At 41.7% G+C, this 19,960-nt stretch overlaps 1 protein-coding gene across 2 annotated transcripts in view; it reads left to right on the top strand.

Annotated features, from left to right (window-relative positions):
• Positions 1-19,960, top strand: part of LOC122562793 (transcobalamin-2-like) — a 58,035-nt gene that overhangs the window by 14,800 nt on the left and 23,275 nt on the right. For both annotated transcript variants that reach the window (XM_043715986.2, XM_043715987.2), the window contains exons 3-6: positions 1,769-1,955; positions 3,009-3,151; positions 5,408-5,587; positions 7,916-8,115. In XM_043715986.2, the coding sequence (XP_043571921.2) occupies positions 1,769-1,955; positions 3,009-3,151; positions 5,408-5,587; positions 7,916-8,115 (710 nt within the window). The remainder of the gene's footprint in view (positions 1-1,768; positions 1,956-3,008; positions 3,152-5,407; positions 5,588-7,915; positions 8,116-19,960) is intronic.

Genomic DNA, 19,960 nt, shown 5'->3' with positions numbered 1-19,960 from the left:
GCAAAGGTTACGGGCCCTGACAACATTCTGGAAATATTTACTGATGAGTTGTGCTCCAGAACTTACTGTTGGAACAAGTACAGTTCCAATACAGTTACAACACTGGCATCTACTCAGCAATGTGGAAAATTGCCCAGGTATGTGCTGTATACACAATATAGGACAAATCCAGTCCAACCAAAAGCATCCTATCCATCTATACTTGATCATTTGTAAAGCGATAGAAGGTACCAGCAGCAGTATTATTAAGCAACATTTGCTCAGCAATAAGTTGCTCAGTGATGCCCAATTTGGATTCTGCCAGGGCCACTCAGCTCTTGACCTCATTACAGCCTTGGTTGAAACTTGGACAAAAGAATTCCATTGGTGAGGTGAGAGTGACAGTCCTTGATGTCAAGACTGCATTTGAACCACTGTATCATCAAGGGAACTTGCAAAACTGGAGTCAATGGAAATCGGGAGGAAAATTCTTGGTTAACGCATAGGAAGATGGTTCTGCTTTTTGGAGGTCAATCATCTCAGCTCCAGGACATCTGTGCATGGAGTTCCTCAAGGTAGTGTCCTACGAGCAACCATCTTCAGCTGCTTCATCAATTACCTTCCCTCTGCCATGAAGTCAGGAATGGGGGTGTTTATTAATGATTGCATAATGTTCAGCATCACTTGCAATTCCCAGATATGAAAGCAGTCCATGTACAAATGCAAGAATTGGACAGTATCCATGCTTGGGCTGAAAACTGGCAAGTAACATCCATGCTACACAAATACCAACTCTATTAAGATACAGTCTAACTATTCAACAGCTTTACCATCACTGAATCTTTATAGTACAGCACATAACTCATCATTTGAACTCCAAAGCCTGTCCACCATCTACAAGGCACAAGTAAGGAGTGTGATGGAATACTCCACACGTGCCTCGACAAGTGTGGCTTCAACCACACTTTAAAAAGCTGGACATCATCCAGGACAAAGCAATCCGCTTGATTCAGTCGCAGCAGTGTTGCTATCCACAAGATGCACTGCAGAAATTTGCCAAGATCCTTTGCACCTTCCAAATCCATGATCATTACCATGTAGAAGAATAACAGTAACAGATAGATGGGAACAAAACCATATGAAGCCACTCACTATCTTGACCTGGAAGTATATCGCCTTTTCCTCACTCTGTTAAAATCCTGGAATTCCCTCCCTAACATTTGGTGTTGCCTACACCAAATGAACTATTTCCTGATGAAGGGCTTTTGCCTGAAACATCGATTTTCCTGCTCCTCAGATGCTGCCTGAACTGCTGTGCTTTTCCAGCACCACTCTAATCCAGAATCTGGTTTCCAGCATCTGCAGTCATTGTTTTTACCTGCTTCATGAAGGGGGCTCACCACTACCTTCTCGAGCAACTATGGATAGACAATAAATGGTGACCCAGCCAGTGACATCCACCCCCTACAAGTGAACTTAAAAAAAGGGTTTTCTTACAAAGGAGAAAATTGTTCTACTGAAGCTCTATTCCACAAACCCCATCATCCTTCATGGCTCCAGTTGTTATTAAATGGCAATATTTGTGTACCTTCTAGTGTTCTTTATGTCAAATAAGTAGATCACAAAGCACTTATAAAGTTGGGAATTCTACTTGAGACTTCTGGCCTGTGATAGAGGGCATTGCCTACATTCTCAGTGAACACTTCCTTACTACGTAGCACTCCTGCACATGAGCAAAATTCCATAAAGGTTCCTGCTGATGAGACCTCTTGCATTTTGTTTCACTCAGAGCTGCGAAGAACTTCCGAAGATCCTATCACATCCCTGAATGCACGTCTCCTGCAATCCACCCGCTTGGCTTTGCCAGCCAATCCCAGTATCCATATCGCCCTACGGTTATCAGCGCACCACAGCGTGCACGATGAACGGAGATACCTACACAGGCTGAAAACTGACCTTCAAAGCAAACTATCCAGGTAATCATTTCAGCCCTATCCAAAATTTCAAAAAAGCCAAGGATGCCTGGTCCTTTACTCATTTGGTATTTTAAGCTTTTTCATACAAAGAGAACAAAGTAGGGATAGGTGTAACAGATCACTTGAACCGTTGTTCAAAGTGACTAAAGTAGAACTATACAGAATTTACAATGCAGAGAAATGCCATTTGATCCAACTGAATCATCTGCCCGTGAAATTTGTAAGCTTCCTTACATTACCTCCAGAGTTGACCATTCCAACATGCTGCTGATAGTCTCTCACCATGCAATCTCTGAAAATTTGGTGACTTCAAAGTTCTTCTGGCAGTGTCGAAACTCAGTTAATCCTAATTGTCCTGCACTTGCTGTCTTAGAATGGCAGTCCAGCAATGTCTGAACATTTAAAATTTCCTCCCTCTCTCCCTCATTTGGGCTGTCAGCAATATCTCTGACTCCTGGAAACTTGGCCTACTACTCCCTGATTGGGTGCTCATTGTAAAATCGAGATTAGTTACCTTTGTGATTACAATATGTTGTTCAATGCATCCTGTAGCAATGCCAAAGGCTCTTTCGATAGCATCTACCAAAACCCAGACCTTTACTACTTCGGATAAGTGCAGCAAATGCATGGAACCACCACCGCCTGAAAGTTCCCTGCCAAGCCATATTCTATTCCTGAATTGGAATTATATCACCATCCCTACAGTGCCACTGAGTCAAAATCTTGAATCTCCTTTCCTAGCTGCACTGTGTGTCTCCCAGCAGGACTGCAGCAGTTTGAGAAGGCAGCTCTGCACCACCTCCCAAGGGTGACTAGCAGAATAAATTGCTGAGCCTGCAATACCCATATCCAATTAGCAAATCACAAGAAAGCTCTGAGACCTGCTGATTTATAAATGAATTCTGCCCTCTGCTGGCTCCAAGGATTTGCCAGTGTGCAGCCAGGCAATGGGGCTGACTGATGGATATGACATAGATGGGGAAGGGCCTTAAAAGGTTTGTGCTTAATGATGACAGGAAGGACTTATCGGACTTTCACAATCCTTTCTTTTAGTTTCTCAGGTGTACAACCCTCCACAGATCTTGCCGCCCTATACCTGCTGGCCCTGCGTGCATCCTGCCAAGACCATCATAGTCAACACCGTGCAATTTCATATCTGAAAAGTAGACTCCGTGCTGAGAAAAAACACATAATTCGTAAGTACTTTCAAACCTTTCTCGTGTGTGTGTGTGTGTGTATATAGGGGGTTGGTGGGGTGGGGCGGTGGTGTTTGATTAGGATTTCTATGGAGGGTGAGTGTCCTGTATGTTTGAAATATCTTGGGTGCTCGCTGTGAAGAATCAGGCTTGGAGGTTCTATATAGAGTAATGAGACTGTCGATAGGGAGATTTGTACAGAGGGCTACTGCAGAGGCTTTGAGAGTGTCTTTGGGAGAATGTCTATCTGGCTTTGTAGATCAGACTCTCTTTACAGAAAGTTTTAAAATTTCTGGGGATGTCACTCTCAGAAGTGTCACAAAGGATAAAACTTGCTCCTTAAAGATTCCCAGATTGATTTATAACCAATGCAGTACTTCTGAACTGCAGTTGCTGTTGTAGTGTATTTTAAAAAAAAACACATTTGAATTTGTGCATAGTAACCTCCAACAAGTTTGAAAAATATTACCATTGGCACCTTCTCTAGTTGACGACTGAGAAGCAAATATTGGCCTTGACACCAGGTAAACTCTGCATGGAATCTTTTTAAATGCAATAAGAGCAGCCAGAAACTTGGTTTAACATCTGCTCAGAAAGATTAACAACTCTAACACCTCCAACAGTGTAAAGTTCCACAGTTATGAGCTCAAGTCGATGATCTCTGGGAATTGATCCTTCCAGCCTTTGACTTCAAGCTAAGGGTATGATCACTGGACCACAGAACAAATGGAGGGTGAGATCATCCGTTAGGTACCCGGAGAGCACAGGGCACAGGTGATATTATCCAATCTCAACAAATCTTGTTCCATAGAGGTCAGAATGGAATTAATGATTTCTGTCTTTAAGTTATTTGAAATTTTTGTCTATTCTTGCATTGGAATGTCAGGAACATTATGGCAGGAAGCACATCTGAATGTTACAATCTCTGTTGCCACTATGGTGACAAAATATGGACTATAGATTTTCAAATAGCATTTCTGATGATGCTGTGCCTATAAGAGATGTGTTCTGTCCTGTTCCTGTTGCAGAGGGTTATTGTCACAGTGGCGCAGCAATGTCTCCTTCAGACAGGCAGTTGGAAAATAGCTTTGAGTTCCGCTGTGTGTACTTCTTAAAAAAAGTAAGACAAAAGAAACATGAGTGAACTGGGTCAGGCTCACACCGATCCAAAAGGATTTTGAGTTTGCTTTCAGTTATTTGGTGGGTTTTTGCTGGTCATTGGAGCTAAAGGCTTCGATTCTCTGCTGCTAGAGTCAAGTCTTTGGCAGAGAGGGTTCCTCTTTAAAAATCAAAAGGGACAGATTACTTCTTTTGGTGTTTCTTTGTATTGGACTGGAGAGAGACAGCATGTGAGAAGAATAACTATGTTCCTGAATTGCATTTACCAAGTGTGTGTTTATTGGATGCTGCCTAGATTGGGACAATTGATGATTAGTGGTTAAATAGTACATTTCCTTGTTAAGTATTTCAATAGAATAAAATTATTCCAATTACTCTTTTTGTTGTATTTTAACTATGTTGTAAGAATAAAGTGTATTTTGATTAAGGCTTAGTGGTGGAACAATCAAATCATATCTGGAACACAGCACCTTACCTTTTTAAAAAATATATAAAAGTAAGGGTCTAGGCTGTCACCATACTTTGGGGGGGGAATAGCTGATCCATAACACATTGTTCGATTTTAATAATTGAACTTTCATGGACTGAAATTGTCTTAAAAAGGGGCAAATATGTTGACTTAAAGTGGCTACAGCAAGCTCCTGAGCTGCCAGATTAATTCCATGAAGCTTGGACAATGTGGAATGAACCAGCATAGACTGAATTGAAATTAGTATTTATCAAAAATCATTGAATCCAATCAACCCAGTCAGAGTGAAGTGGCCCTCACCATCTGTGAGAAGTGTCACACATTAGAAATGGAAGACTCACTTGCAATTATCAAGCTAGGGGACATTGAAGACAGGCACAGAAAAATTGAAACTGGCTTGTATGACATGTAGCACATTACCTCAAAGCATGTGAAGGAACTTTCTTGTATGTTCAAGCATGTAAATTAGAGTGTTATATTTTACAATTTCCACTGTAAACTTGTATATTCTGCTATTGTACGCCAGAATGTTGTATCGTGAGTGTGTTAAGTGTTGTATTGCATTTTAGATGATATTGTGGAAGCAGCCTCAGTCAGTTCTGACTGTGCACAATTACATTTCAGCTTGCTGATATTTTACTAATCTGTGTTTCATCTTCTGATTCCAGAACATGATGTGTCTTTCAACAACTATTACCAGTACAGTCTGGGTGTGCTGGCACTGTGTGTGAATGATGTGAGGATAGATAGCAGTGTCCTGTCAGGACTAGTACCACATGAACACCATCACCACTGGTTTCATGCCCTGTCAGGATTGATGCCACATGAGCACCGCCGGCACTGGTTTGGTAAGCTGACCAAGCTTCTTTACCATTGAATCCATATCTTACTATTCCTGTATTCAAATCATCTTACAATAAAAGCTAACAATCCACTAGCCTTCCTAATAGCTCTCTGCATTTGCATGTTAGCCGCTAATGACATTCACAAAGACACCCATGTTCCCTTGTACATCCACACTTTCCAACCTCTCCCCATTTAAGAAATACTTGCATTTCTGTTTCTCTCACCAAAGTAGGATAACTTCACATTTATTTTCACATTCCATTCCAACATCTGCCATGTTCTTGCCCAATCACTAAACTGTGTTACATCATCCTCACAACACATTCCTGCTGAGCTTTGTATAATTTTCAGATTTGGGAAATATTTGTCTGCATACTATTTCATTGATATATGTTGTGGATTAGCTAGGGCCACTAAGTACTGATCCTTGTGATGCCCCACTAGTCACAGTCTGCCAACTCCAGAATGATCTATTTATTTCTACTGCTTCTGCCTGCTAGCCATTCCCTAATGCATGTGAGTGCAAGGTCTCCTATTATTTGTGCTTTAACTTTACTAACCAACCTACTTTGGGGGACTTTATCAATTTGACCAGTAATGTTCTCAAATAAGCTCCAAAAAATTTGTTAAACACTATTTTCCATTTACAAATCCATGCTGACTATGACCAATCAGATTACCTTCTCCAAGTGTACATTTATTTTTAATAGTAGATTCAGGTATTTTTCCTATGACTGGTATAAGACTGATAGGTCTGTAGTTCCCTTTTTCTTGGTCTTTTGTTAATTAGTGGTTTGACATTTGCTAGCTTCCAATCTTCAGGAATCATTCCAGCATCTGGTAGTTTGGGAGCTCATCCCCTATGCATCAATTATTTCTAGCTATCTCATTCTACATCCCAGAGTGTTGAAGAGCAGGTCTTGGGGGCTTATAAACTTGCAGTCCCATTAATTTCTCCAGTATAACCTTCTTACAAATACCATTTTTTAAAACCAATATTTCATTTTCCCACATCACTTGATCCCTAATTCTGGGAGTTTTCATGAAAACATACAAAATAATCATTTACCTTCACCATTATTTCTCTGTTCTCTATTATAAAGTCTCTGAAAGCTAGTGTGCTTCCAATTAAACCTGTTGGACTGTAACCTGGTGTTGTGTGATTTTTAACTTTGTATATCCCAGTCCAACACCGGCATCTCCAAATCATAAATTCTCCTGACTCTATGTGTAATAGATCCCTAGTCAATTCGTTAATTAATTCCCTTCTTGTACCTGTAGAAGTTTTCACTTAGTTTTTTTTCGTAAATTGCATTCATGTTCTGTTCTTCCTTTCCCTTATCAATTTCTTGGTCTTCCTTTGCTGTATTCTTAAAAACTTTCCAGTTCTTGAATTTATTCCTAATTATAGAGTCATAGAGATGTGCAGCATGGAAACAGACCCTTCGGTCCAACCCGTCCATGCCGACCAGATATCCCAAACCAATCTAGTCCCACCTGCCAGCACCCGGCCCATATCCCTCCAAACCCTTCCTATATCCCTCCAAATCCTTCCTATTCATACACATTATGAGCCTTTCCCTTTTATCTTATGCAATCTATTAATTCCTTTGTCAGCCATGGTAGACTGACCTTTGTTGAGATTTTTTCTTTGAGAATGGGAGTGGATTTCATGCCCTCCATCGCTAAATGCATATTGTTTTAGAAGTCACTCTTCAAAGAAAGAAAAAATGTGTTTCATATGAATAACATATACTTTTGAAAAATATTCCTTTGTCAGTAACTTTAAATTGGTCAATACTGCAAGTCAGAAGATGGGTCTTACGTCCCGTTATTTATAGCTCTGGATTTTCGGTGAACTTCAGTTGGAGCCATTTGGATACATATGATCTGATCAATATAATTGAGAGGAGCAATTGGCTGATTTATTTGTGTGGGGTTTCTTGAGCAAAAAGCATTTGCCAAGACACTGATTCTTGATCTGATGTGGGCTATTGAACCAATAAAGCAACTAGACCTGTGCCTTGATTTAATAGTTTATCTGGAAGATGTTGCTACAGACATTGTAGCATGCTGTCAGTGCTGTACTGCAGCGTCAGCTACTTTTTAATGCTTTAGTCTTGTGAAGTCAGATTTCTGACTTGTGTGCTACGCAAAGATCCAGACTGACACCAATATAATTATAATGCACACTTGCGACGTGCTTGCTAATGACCTTAAGAGGAGCATAAGTTGATATTGCCTGATGTCTTGAATTGTACTTAAACTCCCCACAACTTAAACTTTTTGACATAGTTAAATTAATAGTTAATCTGGCTCTGTTTTAACAGTTGGCACAGCAGCGATGATGGTTTTGGCACTTAAGTGTGTCAGTGAATCTAAAGTGCCCCACACTGGAACATGGATGTACAGCAATGATACAAGAATGAAGGTACAAGCTACAATGAATAAAATGACGCAAAAGATACAGGATCGACAAGCAAAGAATGGCGAAATTGGGGACATTTACAGCACATCACTGGCCTTGCAGGTATTATCTTGAAAGGTTTCTCCTGTATTGACATGCTAAAATTGAGGTCATACTTGGGTAACAACAGAAAGATAATGGTGCAGAAAATGTGGCCTGTCTATATTAACCCACTGACTACTGAATGACATTTTCTGAGGGTCTGTGATCATGGTGTATTAAGTGATTTTAAGAACAAGGAAAGAAAATCAACACCATCTTCCTCCAATACCTCTATATTATTCAACTTGATAGAATTGCCCTCACACTTGGTTTTCCTTAAACCCATCCCAAGCATAAAAACTGATGATTTATTTTTGTATTTCCTCTCAAGGATTCATCCTTTGTTCACCCCCCCTTCCTTCATTTGCATGTTTTACTTTGATGTAATCAAAGCTTCCACATGCGCACTGACCTCCAGCTTTTACCTCTCCACATCCCAAACTGTTCATTGCTTATTTACATCCAGTCCTGAATATGTTCATTTGCTCCCGTTAATTGTTGGAAAGAGCAGAAATGCTTTGTTTTCTCAAGCATAATCTCTGCACCCTCACCAAAGGCTTGACCCTGCTCTCCCAACCACAGTCTCAGGTCAAATCGGATCATTTGTAACCCCCAGTTGCTGTTTGAATCTAAGCTAAGCTTCTGATTCCATTCTCTCAATTGTCAATTTTGTGTTTGGCCTCAGTAAAAACATCTATCTCAGCCAGTCTATCACCACAACTTTTGTCTATGCTTTCATTGCCTGTTAAAGTTAAGTATTCCAGTGCTCTGGTTTCCAAACCTGCATCTAGTAAACTGAGCTGGAGATCTGGGTGAAGGCATTGTGGTGCATCTGGGAAAGCATATGTTAACTGGACACCTTGACAGGAGCGATGTTCAACCCTCAGTTGTGTAATGTTTAGATTTGGTCAGTGGTCAGTAACTGATTGACTCACAGGTAAGAGGACCACGGATTCAGTTTTAAAGAGGTTCAGCCTTTATCTTTGTCCAACAGTTATGAAGACTGCCTGCCAGTATGGATAAAAATAAAGGCAAGAGAAATGAAAAGTAAATAGACTGCTGGTACATTCAAATGGATTGGTGTTGACAAGGAATGTATATATTAATTGGGATAGATACTCCTTTTTGCATCACGATGAAAAATTTGAAGGCTGTTATCTGCCACTGCCAAACCCATCTGCAATTGTAGAAACATCATATTGGACTCAAAAGGTCAACTCTGTTTCTCTCTCCACAGATGCTAAAGGACCTGCTTGATTTCTCTGACACTTTGTTTTCATTTCAGATCTGCAACCCTAGCATTTTTGCTTTTATATTAAGAACCTGCTCTTGACTGGCGAGGGAAGGACAAGAATCCAGTTGTTGTGGGCAACACAGGAACCAACAAAATAGGTGGAACTAGGAAAGAACTTCTGTTACTTAAGAAACAGAACAGTAATCTCTAGAATACTATGCAAGACTCGAGCAATTTAGCATAGAGACAAACAAGTTAGACATTTTAAGTGTATTATTAAAAGTGGAGGTAGGCGTTCTTCCATTGGGACTTAACCCAGGCTAGGATGAGTATCCTTATACATCTAATAACCAGGGCAATAGATAGTTCTTTAAACTAACAAGTGAAAAGGATGTTTCCAGTAAGGGTAAATTTATAAATTTAAAACCAGTTGTAGAGCTGAATAACCATTTGGTTGTAATCAAGCAACATGTGTCAAGAATGGATAGAGTTTAATAATAACAGCAAAGGCAACATAAGGGAAAAATAATAAAATGTTCTAAGTTTTTGTGTGGAGCCGCAGGAGATGGAGATACTAAATGAGTATTTTGCATCAGTATTTACTGTGGAAACTTACATGGAAGATATAAAATGCAAGGAAATAGATGTTGACATCTTGAAAAATGTCCATATTACAGAGGAGGAAGTGCTGGATGTCTTGAAATGCATAAAAGTGGATGAATTCCCCAGAGCCTGATCAGTTGTACCCTAGAACTCTGTGGGAAGCAAGGGAAGTGGTTGCTGGGCCGCTTACTGAGATATTTGTATCATTGATAGTCACAGATGAGGTGCCAGGAGAAACTGGAGGTTGGCTAATGTGGTGCCACTGTTTAGGAAAAATGGTAAGGAAAAGCCAGGGAACTATAGACCAGTGAATCTCATGTCAGTGGTGGGCAAGTTGTTGTTGGGATTCCTGAGGGACAGGATGTACTTGATTTTGGGGAGGCAAGGACTGATTAGGGATAGTCAACATGGCTTTGTATGTGGGAAATCATGTCTTACAAACTTGATTGAGTTTTTTGAAGAAGTAACAAAGAGGATTGATGAGGGCAGAGCAGTAGATGTGATCTATATGGACTTTAGTAAGGCTTTTGACAAGGTTCCCCATGGGAGACTGGTTAGCAAGGTTAGATCTCATGAAATACAGAGAACTAGCCATTTGGATACAGAACTGGCTTGAAGGTAGAAGGTGGTGGTGGAGAGTTGTTTTTCAGACTGGAGGCCTGTGACCAGTGGAGTGCCACAAGGATCGGTGCTGGTTTCACTACTTTTCATCATTTATATAAATGATTTGGATGTGAACTTAGGAGGTATAGTTAGTAAGTTTGCAGGTGACACCAAAATTGGAGGCGTAGTGGACGGCGAAGGAGGTTATCTCAGATTACAACAGGATCTTGATCTGATGGGCCAATGGGCTGAGAAGTGGCAGGTGGAGTTTAATTTAGATAAATGTGAGGTGCTGCATTTTGGGAAAGCAAATCTTAGCAGGACTTATACACTTAATGGTAAGGTCCTAGTGAGTGTTGCTGAACAAAGAGACCTTGGAGTGCAGCTTCATAGTTCCTTGAAAGTAGAGTCGCAGGTAGATAGGATAGTGAAGAAGGCGTTTGGTATGCTTTCCTTTATTGGTCAGAGTATTGAGTACAGGAGTTGGGAGGTCATGTTGCAGCTGTATAGGGCATTGGTTAGGCCACTGCTGGAATATTGCATGCAATTCTGGTCTCCTCCCTATCGGAAAGATGTTGTGAAATTTGAAAGGGTTCAGAAAAGATTTAAAGAATGTTGCCAGGATTGGAGGATTTGAGCTATAAGGGGAGGTTGTATAAACTGGGGCTGGTTTCCCCGGAGTGTCGGAGGCTGAGGGGTGACCTTTATAGAGGTTTATAAAATTGAGGGGCATGGATAGGATAAAATGACAAGGGCTTTTCCCTGTGGAGGGGCAGTCCAGAACTAGAGGGCATAGGTTTAAGGTGAGAGGGGAAAGATCTAAAAGAGACCTAAAGAGCAACTTTTTCACGCAGAGGGTGGTAAGTGTATGGAATGAGCTGCCAGAGGAAATGGTGGAGGCTGGTACAATTGCAACATTTTAAAAGGCATCTGGATGGGTATGTGATTAGGAAGGGTTTGGAGGGATATGGGCCAGGTGCTGGCTGGTGGGACTAGATTAGGTTAGGATTTCTGGTTGGCATGGACAGGTTGGACCGAAGGGTCTGTTTCCGTGCTCTACAACTCTATGACTCTAGAGGCTCCAAAACTAAACCTGTACCACAATTGATGGCAGCATAACGGATGAATGGACTTTGATCTACGAGCCATTGGTGAGACATGACTGTAGCAAGTCCAAGGTTCAGAACTAAATATAGCAAAATATTTAACTTTTAGAAAAACGGGCAAATGAAAAATATGGAGGGGTAACCATGGTAAAGAATACACTAAAGGAAGATTCTTCGTCCAGAAAAATCAGGATATGGAATTGGTATGGGTGGTGCCAAGGAACAAGAATGAGTAAATGGGATTAATGTTTAGAATATTAATCACTGTTGAACAAATCATATTTGAGGGGAATGTAACAAGTATAGAGGATATCAATTCTCTGGGCTGGCCAATCCAAATTGATTACATTATCTTTTAGGCTGAGTTCAGAAGGAGGTTCTTGAGAAAGATTTCTGGAATAATATGTAGAGGAGCCAGCAATGGAACAGGCTGTTTTTAAATCTCATATTGTGTCATGGTAGTTAATTGTGATCTTGTGGTAAATTGCCTTTTGAGGAAAGATAATGTTCATAATACAACTGAATTTCCTATGAATGTTGAGAGTGTTTGTGTGAAAGCAAAAAATTAAGATTAGGTTAGATTCCCTACAGTGTGGGAACAGGCCATTTGGCCCAACCAGTACACACTGACCCTCCGAAGGTTAACCCACCCAGACCCACTCCCCTCTGACTAATACACCTAACGCTGTGGACAATTTAGCATGGCCAATGCACCTGACCTGCACATCTTTGGACTGTGGGAGGAGACCGGAGTTCCTGGAGGAAACCCATTCAAACACTGGGAGAATGTGCAAGCTCTCCACAGACAGTCCCCGAGGCTGGAATCGAACTCTGGTCCCTGGTGTTGTGAGACTGTAGTGCTAACCACTGAGCAACCATGCTGTCCCTTTAATTAAATATAATTGAAGCAAATTCTAGAGGAATGAGGACAAATGGCTGAGGTAGATCGGTCAGTTAAATAAAAGACATGATTGTAGATGAGCAATGCATTTCATTAGCATTGCTAATTTTTTGCTTGAGGAGTAGACAGTCCACTGACAAAGTGGAGCAGCCAAGCTCACTGAAGAAAAATAGATTAAAGGAAGAGGTTTAGAGTTGACAAAAAACAGCCACAAACCTAGAGATTGGGAGATTTTAAAGAGTCAGTGAAGCATGTTACAGAAAGGATAGAAAGAAGAAGAAAACAGAATAGAGTTATAATAAATGGCCAAGAAATATAGAAACTCTGGTCTCCTTTGTGTTGGAAGGATGTTGTGAAACTCAGAAAGGATGTTGCCAGGGTTGGAGGATTTGAGCTATAAGGAGAGGCTGAATAGGCTGAGGCTGTTTTCCCTGGAGCGTCAGAGGCTGAGGGGTGACCTTACAAAGGTTTGTAAAATCATGAGGGGCATGGACAGGATAAAATAGATAAAGTCTTTTCCCTGGGGTGGAGGTGTCCAGAACTAGAGGGCATGGGTTTAGGGTGAGAGGGGAAAGATATAAAACGGACCTATGGGGTGACCTTTTCATGCAGAGGGTGATGTGTGTATGGAATGAGGTGGTGGAGGCTGGTACAATTGCAGCATTTAAAATGAATCTGGATGGGTTTATGAATAGGAAGGGCTTAAAGGGATATGTGCCAAGTGCTGGCAAACGGGACTAGATTAGGTTAGGGCGGCACGGTGGCACAGTGGTTAGCACTACTGCCTCACAGCGCCAGAGACCTGGGTTCAATTCCCGCCTCAGGCTGTGTGGAGTTTGCACGTTCTCCCCGTGTTGCGTGGGTTTCCTCTGGGTGCTCCGGTTTCCTCCTACAGTCAAAAGATGTGCAGGTCAGGTGAATTGGCCATGCTAAATTGCCCGTAGTGTTAGGTATGGGGTAAATGTAGGGGAATGGGTGGGTTGCGCTTCGGCGGGTCGGTGTGGACTTGTTGGGCCGAAGGGCCTGTTTCCACACTGTAAGAAATCTAATCTCATCTAATCTAGGTTAGGATATCTGGTCGGCATGGATGAGTTGGACCAAAGGATCTGTCTCCATGCTGTACATCTTTATGATTCTGTAAATGTATTCTAAGAATTTTAACAAGTAAAGATGAGCCCTCTAGTGGCAGAGACAGGAGAAATTATAACTGGGAATAAGGAAATGACAAAGCAATTAAATATTTTGTGCCTTTCTTCATGGAAGATGCAGAGAGTATGCTGGAACTCATGGAGAGTCTGCGATCTGAAGAACTGACAGTAACTAATATTAGTAAAGAAATAGCATAACAATGGGGGAAACAAAGCACATGTATTTAAGCTTTTTTTTATTTTTAAAAAATATTTTTATTAATAATAGATTTTTAAATATTACAACAAATACAAAACAATGCAATTCAAAACAGTACAAAAATAGTACAAAACTAAACCCAAATAATAAAAAAAAATTCCCCAACCCACCCTCCTATATGAATGTATAAACATATATAGGGAGGTATAAAATTTAAAAAAAACCTAAACTAGCTACTTAACTAACTAAATAAATACCTAACAACAAACAAATAGTAATAACTCAGCCCAGCCAAGCAAAACACTCATACATTCACAGTTCCTCCTCCCTGGACATTGGACTCATGAAACACAATCGTTACGGCTATATAAACGCCCTTGTTAGTGTGGCAGATAAATCTGTGTCCAGGTATTTCAAAAAGGGTTGCCATGTCTTGTAAAAATTCTCAGTTTTGTGGTGTACCATATCTGTGAGAAAATTCAGGGGAATATGCTCCATAACAATCTTCCGCCAACCCGACAGGCCTGGGGGCTTTCTGATATCCAACCGAGCAATATATTCTTACACAGAATGTAATAATATTGAAAAGTTTTGCCTCATGCACGGTAGGCCTAAAAGGAGCGAAATAGGGTCCTTCTTCACCCCTACACCTAAAATCTTCTCCATTGCACCCCCACTACAGCGCTCCAATATGTTTGAAGCCTGTCACAAGACCAAAGACAATGGGTAAGAGTGCCCGTGCTGACCTTGCACTTGGGGCATGCTGAAGATACCCCTGGTTTAAATTTTGACAAACGGTCTGGGGATAAGTGGATCCTGTGGAGAATCTTCAACTGTAAAGCATGGGTCCTATTGCAAATTGATATCTTCCTTGCATTCTCCCCAATATCCTCCCATGCCTCTGAAGAAACTTCAACACCCAGCTCTCTTTCCCACATCTTGCAGAGTCGATCAGACTCTTCTGAGGTGGCACCCCCCAATTGGTGATATAGAATACTGACAGAGAGTGTACTCTTAGCCCTCAATACCCCCTTTCTATGTCAGATTTGTAGGGATCAGTCAAAAGTGTGGTCCTTTTTTGAATAAAATCCCTACCTTGGAAAAAAAAACGAAAGAGGTCTCTATTAGGTAACTCGTACTTCCGTACTAACTGATCGGAGGACATCATTACATCTCCCTCAAATAAATCACCCATGCAAGATATACCCCTAGCTGCCCAACGTTTAAATCCTGAAACTATCATACCTGGTTGAAAACTCGGCATACCCACTAAAGGTGTAAACAAAGATGTTTTGCCAATATTACCTTCCCTCTGCCAAATTGCCCTCCATGCTTTAACAGTATTGATGATATTGGGTTATGGCAATATTCCCTAACTGTCCTCACCTTGTCCAAAAACAGCAAACTGGTAAGGGGTCACCTTGCCTGGGAGGCTTCGATATCTAGCCATATTGAAAGAGGGTCCCCACAAACCCAATCACTTACGTAGGTCAAAAGCGAGCTTAATTGGTAATTTTTAACATCCGGAAGGTTTACTCCCCCCAATCTGTGAGGCAACTGCAGTTTGGCTAATTTAATGAGGGGCCGTTTACGGTGCCAGATAAAGGAGCTGAACCAACTGTTCAGTCTCCTGAGTGTTTGTTTATTGAAAATCAGGGGGAGCATCAGTATAGGGTATAGCAAACCAGGGAGAATATTCATCTTAATAAGCGCTATCCGACCCAACCATGAGACTGGACGTACCTCCCATCTTTGGAGATCTTGTTTAATTTTTTCAAATAATTGAGTAAAATTGGCTTTGAACAGCCAATCCAGAACTGGAGTAATGAATATGCCCAAATACACAAAACCCCCCTGTGAGCACCTAAATGGGAATCTATAGTCACTCTCAAGAGCCAACACTTTTGTAAGGCCACCCATAGGCATAGCCTCTGATTTAGCAAAATTAATCTTATACCCTGAAAAAGCACCAAACGTGTGAATGTATTGTATCAGGCAAGGCACTGAGACTGCTGGATTTGTCAAGAAAATTAGAACATCATCTGCATACAGCGAGATCTTATGTAATTTTGACCCCACTTCTGGAGCTGATATATTGAGATCCCCACGAATGGCCTCTGCCAACGATTCAATCACCAACGTAAAAAGTAATGGTGAAAGGGGACAGCCCTGCCGGCTGCCCCTAGAAATATTAAAATTGCTTGATCGTACACCGTTGATAATGACCGCAGCGAGAGGTTCACTGTAGAGAACCTTTACCCATCTTATGAAAACTTCGCCCAGACCAAACCGGTCTAGAGTATAGAAAAGGTACGGCCACTCAACTCGGTCAAATGCCTTCTCTGCATCTAAAGAAATCACCAATCCCTGTATTGACTGCTGTTGGCATGCTTGAATTATGTTAAGCAACCTCCTAACATTATTGGAGGATCTGCGACCCTTTATGAAGCACGTCTGATCCCCTTTAATAATAGAGGGTAACACAGTCTCCAGCCTTAATGCAAGAGCCTTAGAGAGGATCTTAAGGTCCACATTTAAGAGTGAGATGGGCCTGTATGAAGCGCAGTCTTCCGGTTCCTTTTTTTAAGGATAAGTGAAATATTGGCCTCTCTCAGAGATGGTGGGAGACAAACATGACTGTATGAATCATTAAATATATTCAGCATCGGGCCTGACAGTATACTTATGAATTCCTTATAGAATTCACTGGGAAGTCCATCAGGACCAGGTGCCTTTCCACTCTGAAGCTGCCTCACAGCTTCCTGCATTTCTTGCTCTGATAATGGGGCAATGAGAAAGGACTGTTGTTCGGGAGTCACACCCGGGAGCTTCAGATCTCTAAAAAAGGATTCCATTTTGGCCTGCCCCTCCTCACAATTCTCAGACTGATATAACTTAGAGTGGAATCTCTGGAACACCACATTAATCTTTTTAGAATCACATGTTAGGTTCCCAGGCCCTTCCCTAATTGCTGTAATGGTTTGTGGGGCACTTCTCTTTCTGGCAAGGTATGCTAAGTATTTGCCTGGCTTGTCACCATGCTCGTATAACCTTTGCTTTGCAAAAGCCAGCTCCTTCTTTGCCGTCTGCATGAGCACAGAATTTAGTGCAGACCTCAGTGCCATAATCCTCTGTAGTTTGACCAACGAGGGTCTGTCAAAATAGGCCTTCTCGGCTGCCTTCAACCGTGCTTCAAGGAGACATTGCTGCTCACCCTTCTGTCGCTTCCTAGTTGTGGAATATGAAATAACTAACCCTCTGGCATAAGCTTTGGCAGTTTCCCAGAGAACAGCTGAGCCTATGCTGATGTCTAGGAATGCCTGAAATTCCAGAGAGAAATACTCCACAAACTTGCTGTCCATGAGAATAAAGGGGTCCATTCGCCAGTACCTTGAATCCACTGTAACATCCTTTAATTTTAACCATGAGGTACACTGGAGCATGATCAGAGATGGCAATAATACCAATTGTACAGGGTGCCACCAGATTCAGGGTTACCGCAGGAGTCAGAAAAAAATCAATCCTCGTGTGACATCTGTGCGGATTGGAGAAAAACGTGAAATCCCTACCTGTAGGGAGGAGACACCTCCAGACGTCCACCAATCGTAATTCCCCACACAAACCCAATAACTGTTTAGTTTGTGCAGAGGGTATCGAGGGACCTTTAGGCAACCTGTCTACTGTGGGGTCCATGAGGCAGTTAAAATCTCCCCCTATAATGATGTGCCGAGACTTGAGACTTATCAGTTTAGAAAAAGCATCTACCAAGAATTTAAGAGGATGAGCTGGGGGACAATAAACATTTAAAATGCCATATTCTTCCCCATTTATCAAGGCTTTAAGAATTACAAACCTCCCGTATGTGTCTTTAACACATTCCAACAATTTAAATGAGATTTTTCCTAACCAATATAGCTACTCCCCTACTTCTGGTATTGAGTAATGAAAAATAAACTCGGTCAAAGCCATTCTGCTGTAATTTCAGATGCTCCTTGTCATCCAAATGTGTCTCCTGTAACAAAGCAATATCCACCTTCTCCTTTCTAAGACTCAAGAGTACCTTCTTCCTCTTAATTGGTGAGTGACTTCCCTTGATATTCCAGGTACACCATTTAATTAAATCATTAGCCATAATCTTCTGCAATTACATTGAAATTCCAGAGAGGAGGAACCCGAATCACAAATTGCTGAGCCTTAGTGTCGCATGGTCCACCAAATATAAAAACTACATAAACTAAAACCACTGCATTTAACAAATATACAAAATTATTAAAAATAAAAAAACCAACAAAAACCAAAAAACAAACCAACATATAAAGCACCAATAGCGCTGAGTAGGGGAACTCTTCCCCCCCCCGCGCCCGGAGGGGGCAACTACCCGTCCCGAACTGCCCATAAATAAGCATCTAACCATCTCAACCACCTTCACGTCTCCCAGCTAGAGCCGGATCGCAAGCACAAGCTAAAAAGAATAAACACCCCATAGAATATCAATATGAATAAAAAAAACTTAATAGGGGAAAAACAAAGCTCCAACCAGATTTCCTCCATTTCTTTTACAGAATGATAAACGCATACCCAAGCAACAATATTTATACATACTACAATTGTTTAAATTAAGTTAGTTTGTCCACAAAGTCTCTTGCCTTCTCCGATGTGTCAAAGAGATGCATGGATCCATCTAAGGTGATCCGAAGCACTGCCGGATATCTCAGGGAGTACTGAATCCCAAGCTCCTTCAGTCTTCTCTTGACACCATCATATGATTTTCGTTTCTGGATCACCGCCGCTGAAAAGTCCTGAAAAAACATGATCTTAGACCCCTTGTAAATTAGGGCCTTTGGATCCTTCCCCTGGAGTCTGGAAGCCTCCATGACTCTCTCCTTATCCCGGTAATGATGGAACCGGACGTTCCAGGAAAGGACGAGGGCATTGACCCAGACCCGACCTCCTTGCTGCGACCTGGTGAGCCCTCTCTATCTTCAATCCGCTCATGCCAATCTCCAAGTCAAGGAATTTCGGAAGCCAATCTTCAACAAATTCTGCAGGCCGCTCACCTTCCTTCCCTCCGGCAGACCGATGATCTGAATACTTTTTCTCCTGCCCCTGTTTTCAAGATCATCCACTTGGTCACGCAAATTACAAACCTGCGTCTTCAGGGCTTGGATCTCATCCTTGAATGAACTGGCATCAGCTTCCACCACTGTGACCCTGTGCTCCACCTCATCCGTCCTGTGCTCCAGGTATCGCAGCTGCTGCTCATGCATCTGCAGCATGAGAGAGACTGGAGCCAGCTTCTCTTCAATCTGTTTCCCCAACATTTCGCGAGATTTTGAGAGCTGGTTCACCAGGTCCTGGAGAGTAATCGGCTCCGAGGATGCTGCAGGCTGAGCTGCAGGCCTGGCCTCAGATGCTCCTCCTCCCTTTTTTAGGCATTTCTGGACAGCTGACAATACAGGTAAGTCAATTTTTAAATGTTTCTTGGGGCTCCACAATTTTTCCAACACCCCAAGAAATCCTGATGACCTGGGTTGGGTGGGCTAAAGGACCGTCCTGCTGCTTCTGCAATGCGAAGCTCTGCAGTGTGATCTTCTCAGATCGCCGCCATCTTAGATCCCCCGTATTTGAGCTTTTGAGGGTACAACTAGCAGGACAGACAGGGAAGCAGAGGAAGTGTCGATAGTTTGTATTTTCAAAAGGTTATCAAGAGTTACTGTAGAGGAGATTTTTGCACATGGCTAAGATTGGAGTTAATAGCATGAATTAATAATTGGTTAATGGATAGATTGCATAGAGTCGAGAGTCTTACATCATGGATATAGCTCCTTTGGTCCATACTGGTCCACACAGACCAAAGTGCCCATTCACGCTAACCCCATTTCCCTGCACTTGGCCCACATCCTTCTAAACCTTTCCTATCCATGTATTTGTCCAAATACCTTTTGAATATTGTTAATGTACCCGCCTCAACCACTGCTGGCAGCTCATTCCACATGCATATCACCCTCTGGGTAAAAACGTTGCCCCTCAGGTTCTCTTTTAGTCTTTCCCCTCTAACCTTAAATTGATGCC

This window comes from Chiloscyllium plagiosum, unplaced genomic scaffold, assembly GCF_037043375.1.
Source record: "Chiloscyllium plagiosum isolate Xiang-an unplaced genomic scaffold, Cpla_swu_hap1 HiC_scaffold_24, whole genome shotgun sequence".
NCBI lineage: Eukaryota > Metazoa > Chordata > Chondrichthyes > Orectolobiformes > Hemiscylliidae > Chiloscyllium > Chiloscyllium plagiosum.
The sequence above is the reverse complement of the archived record's forward strand: the minus strand, read 5'-3'. Positions and strand labels throughout refer to the sequence as shown.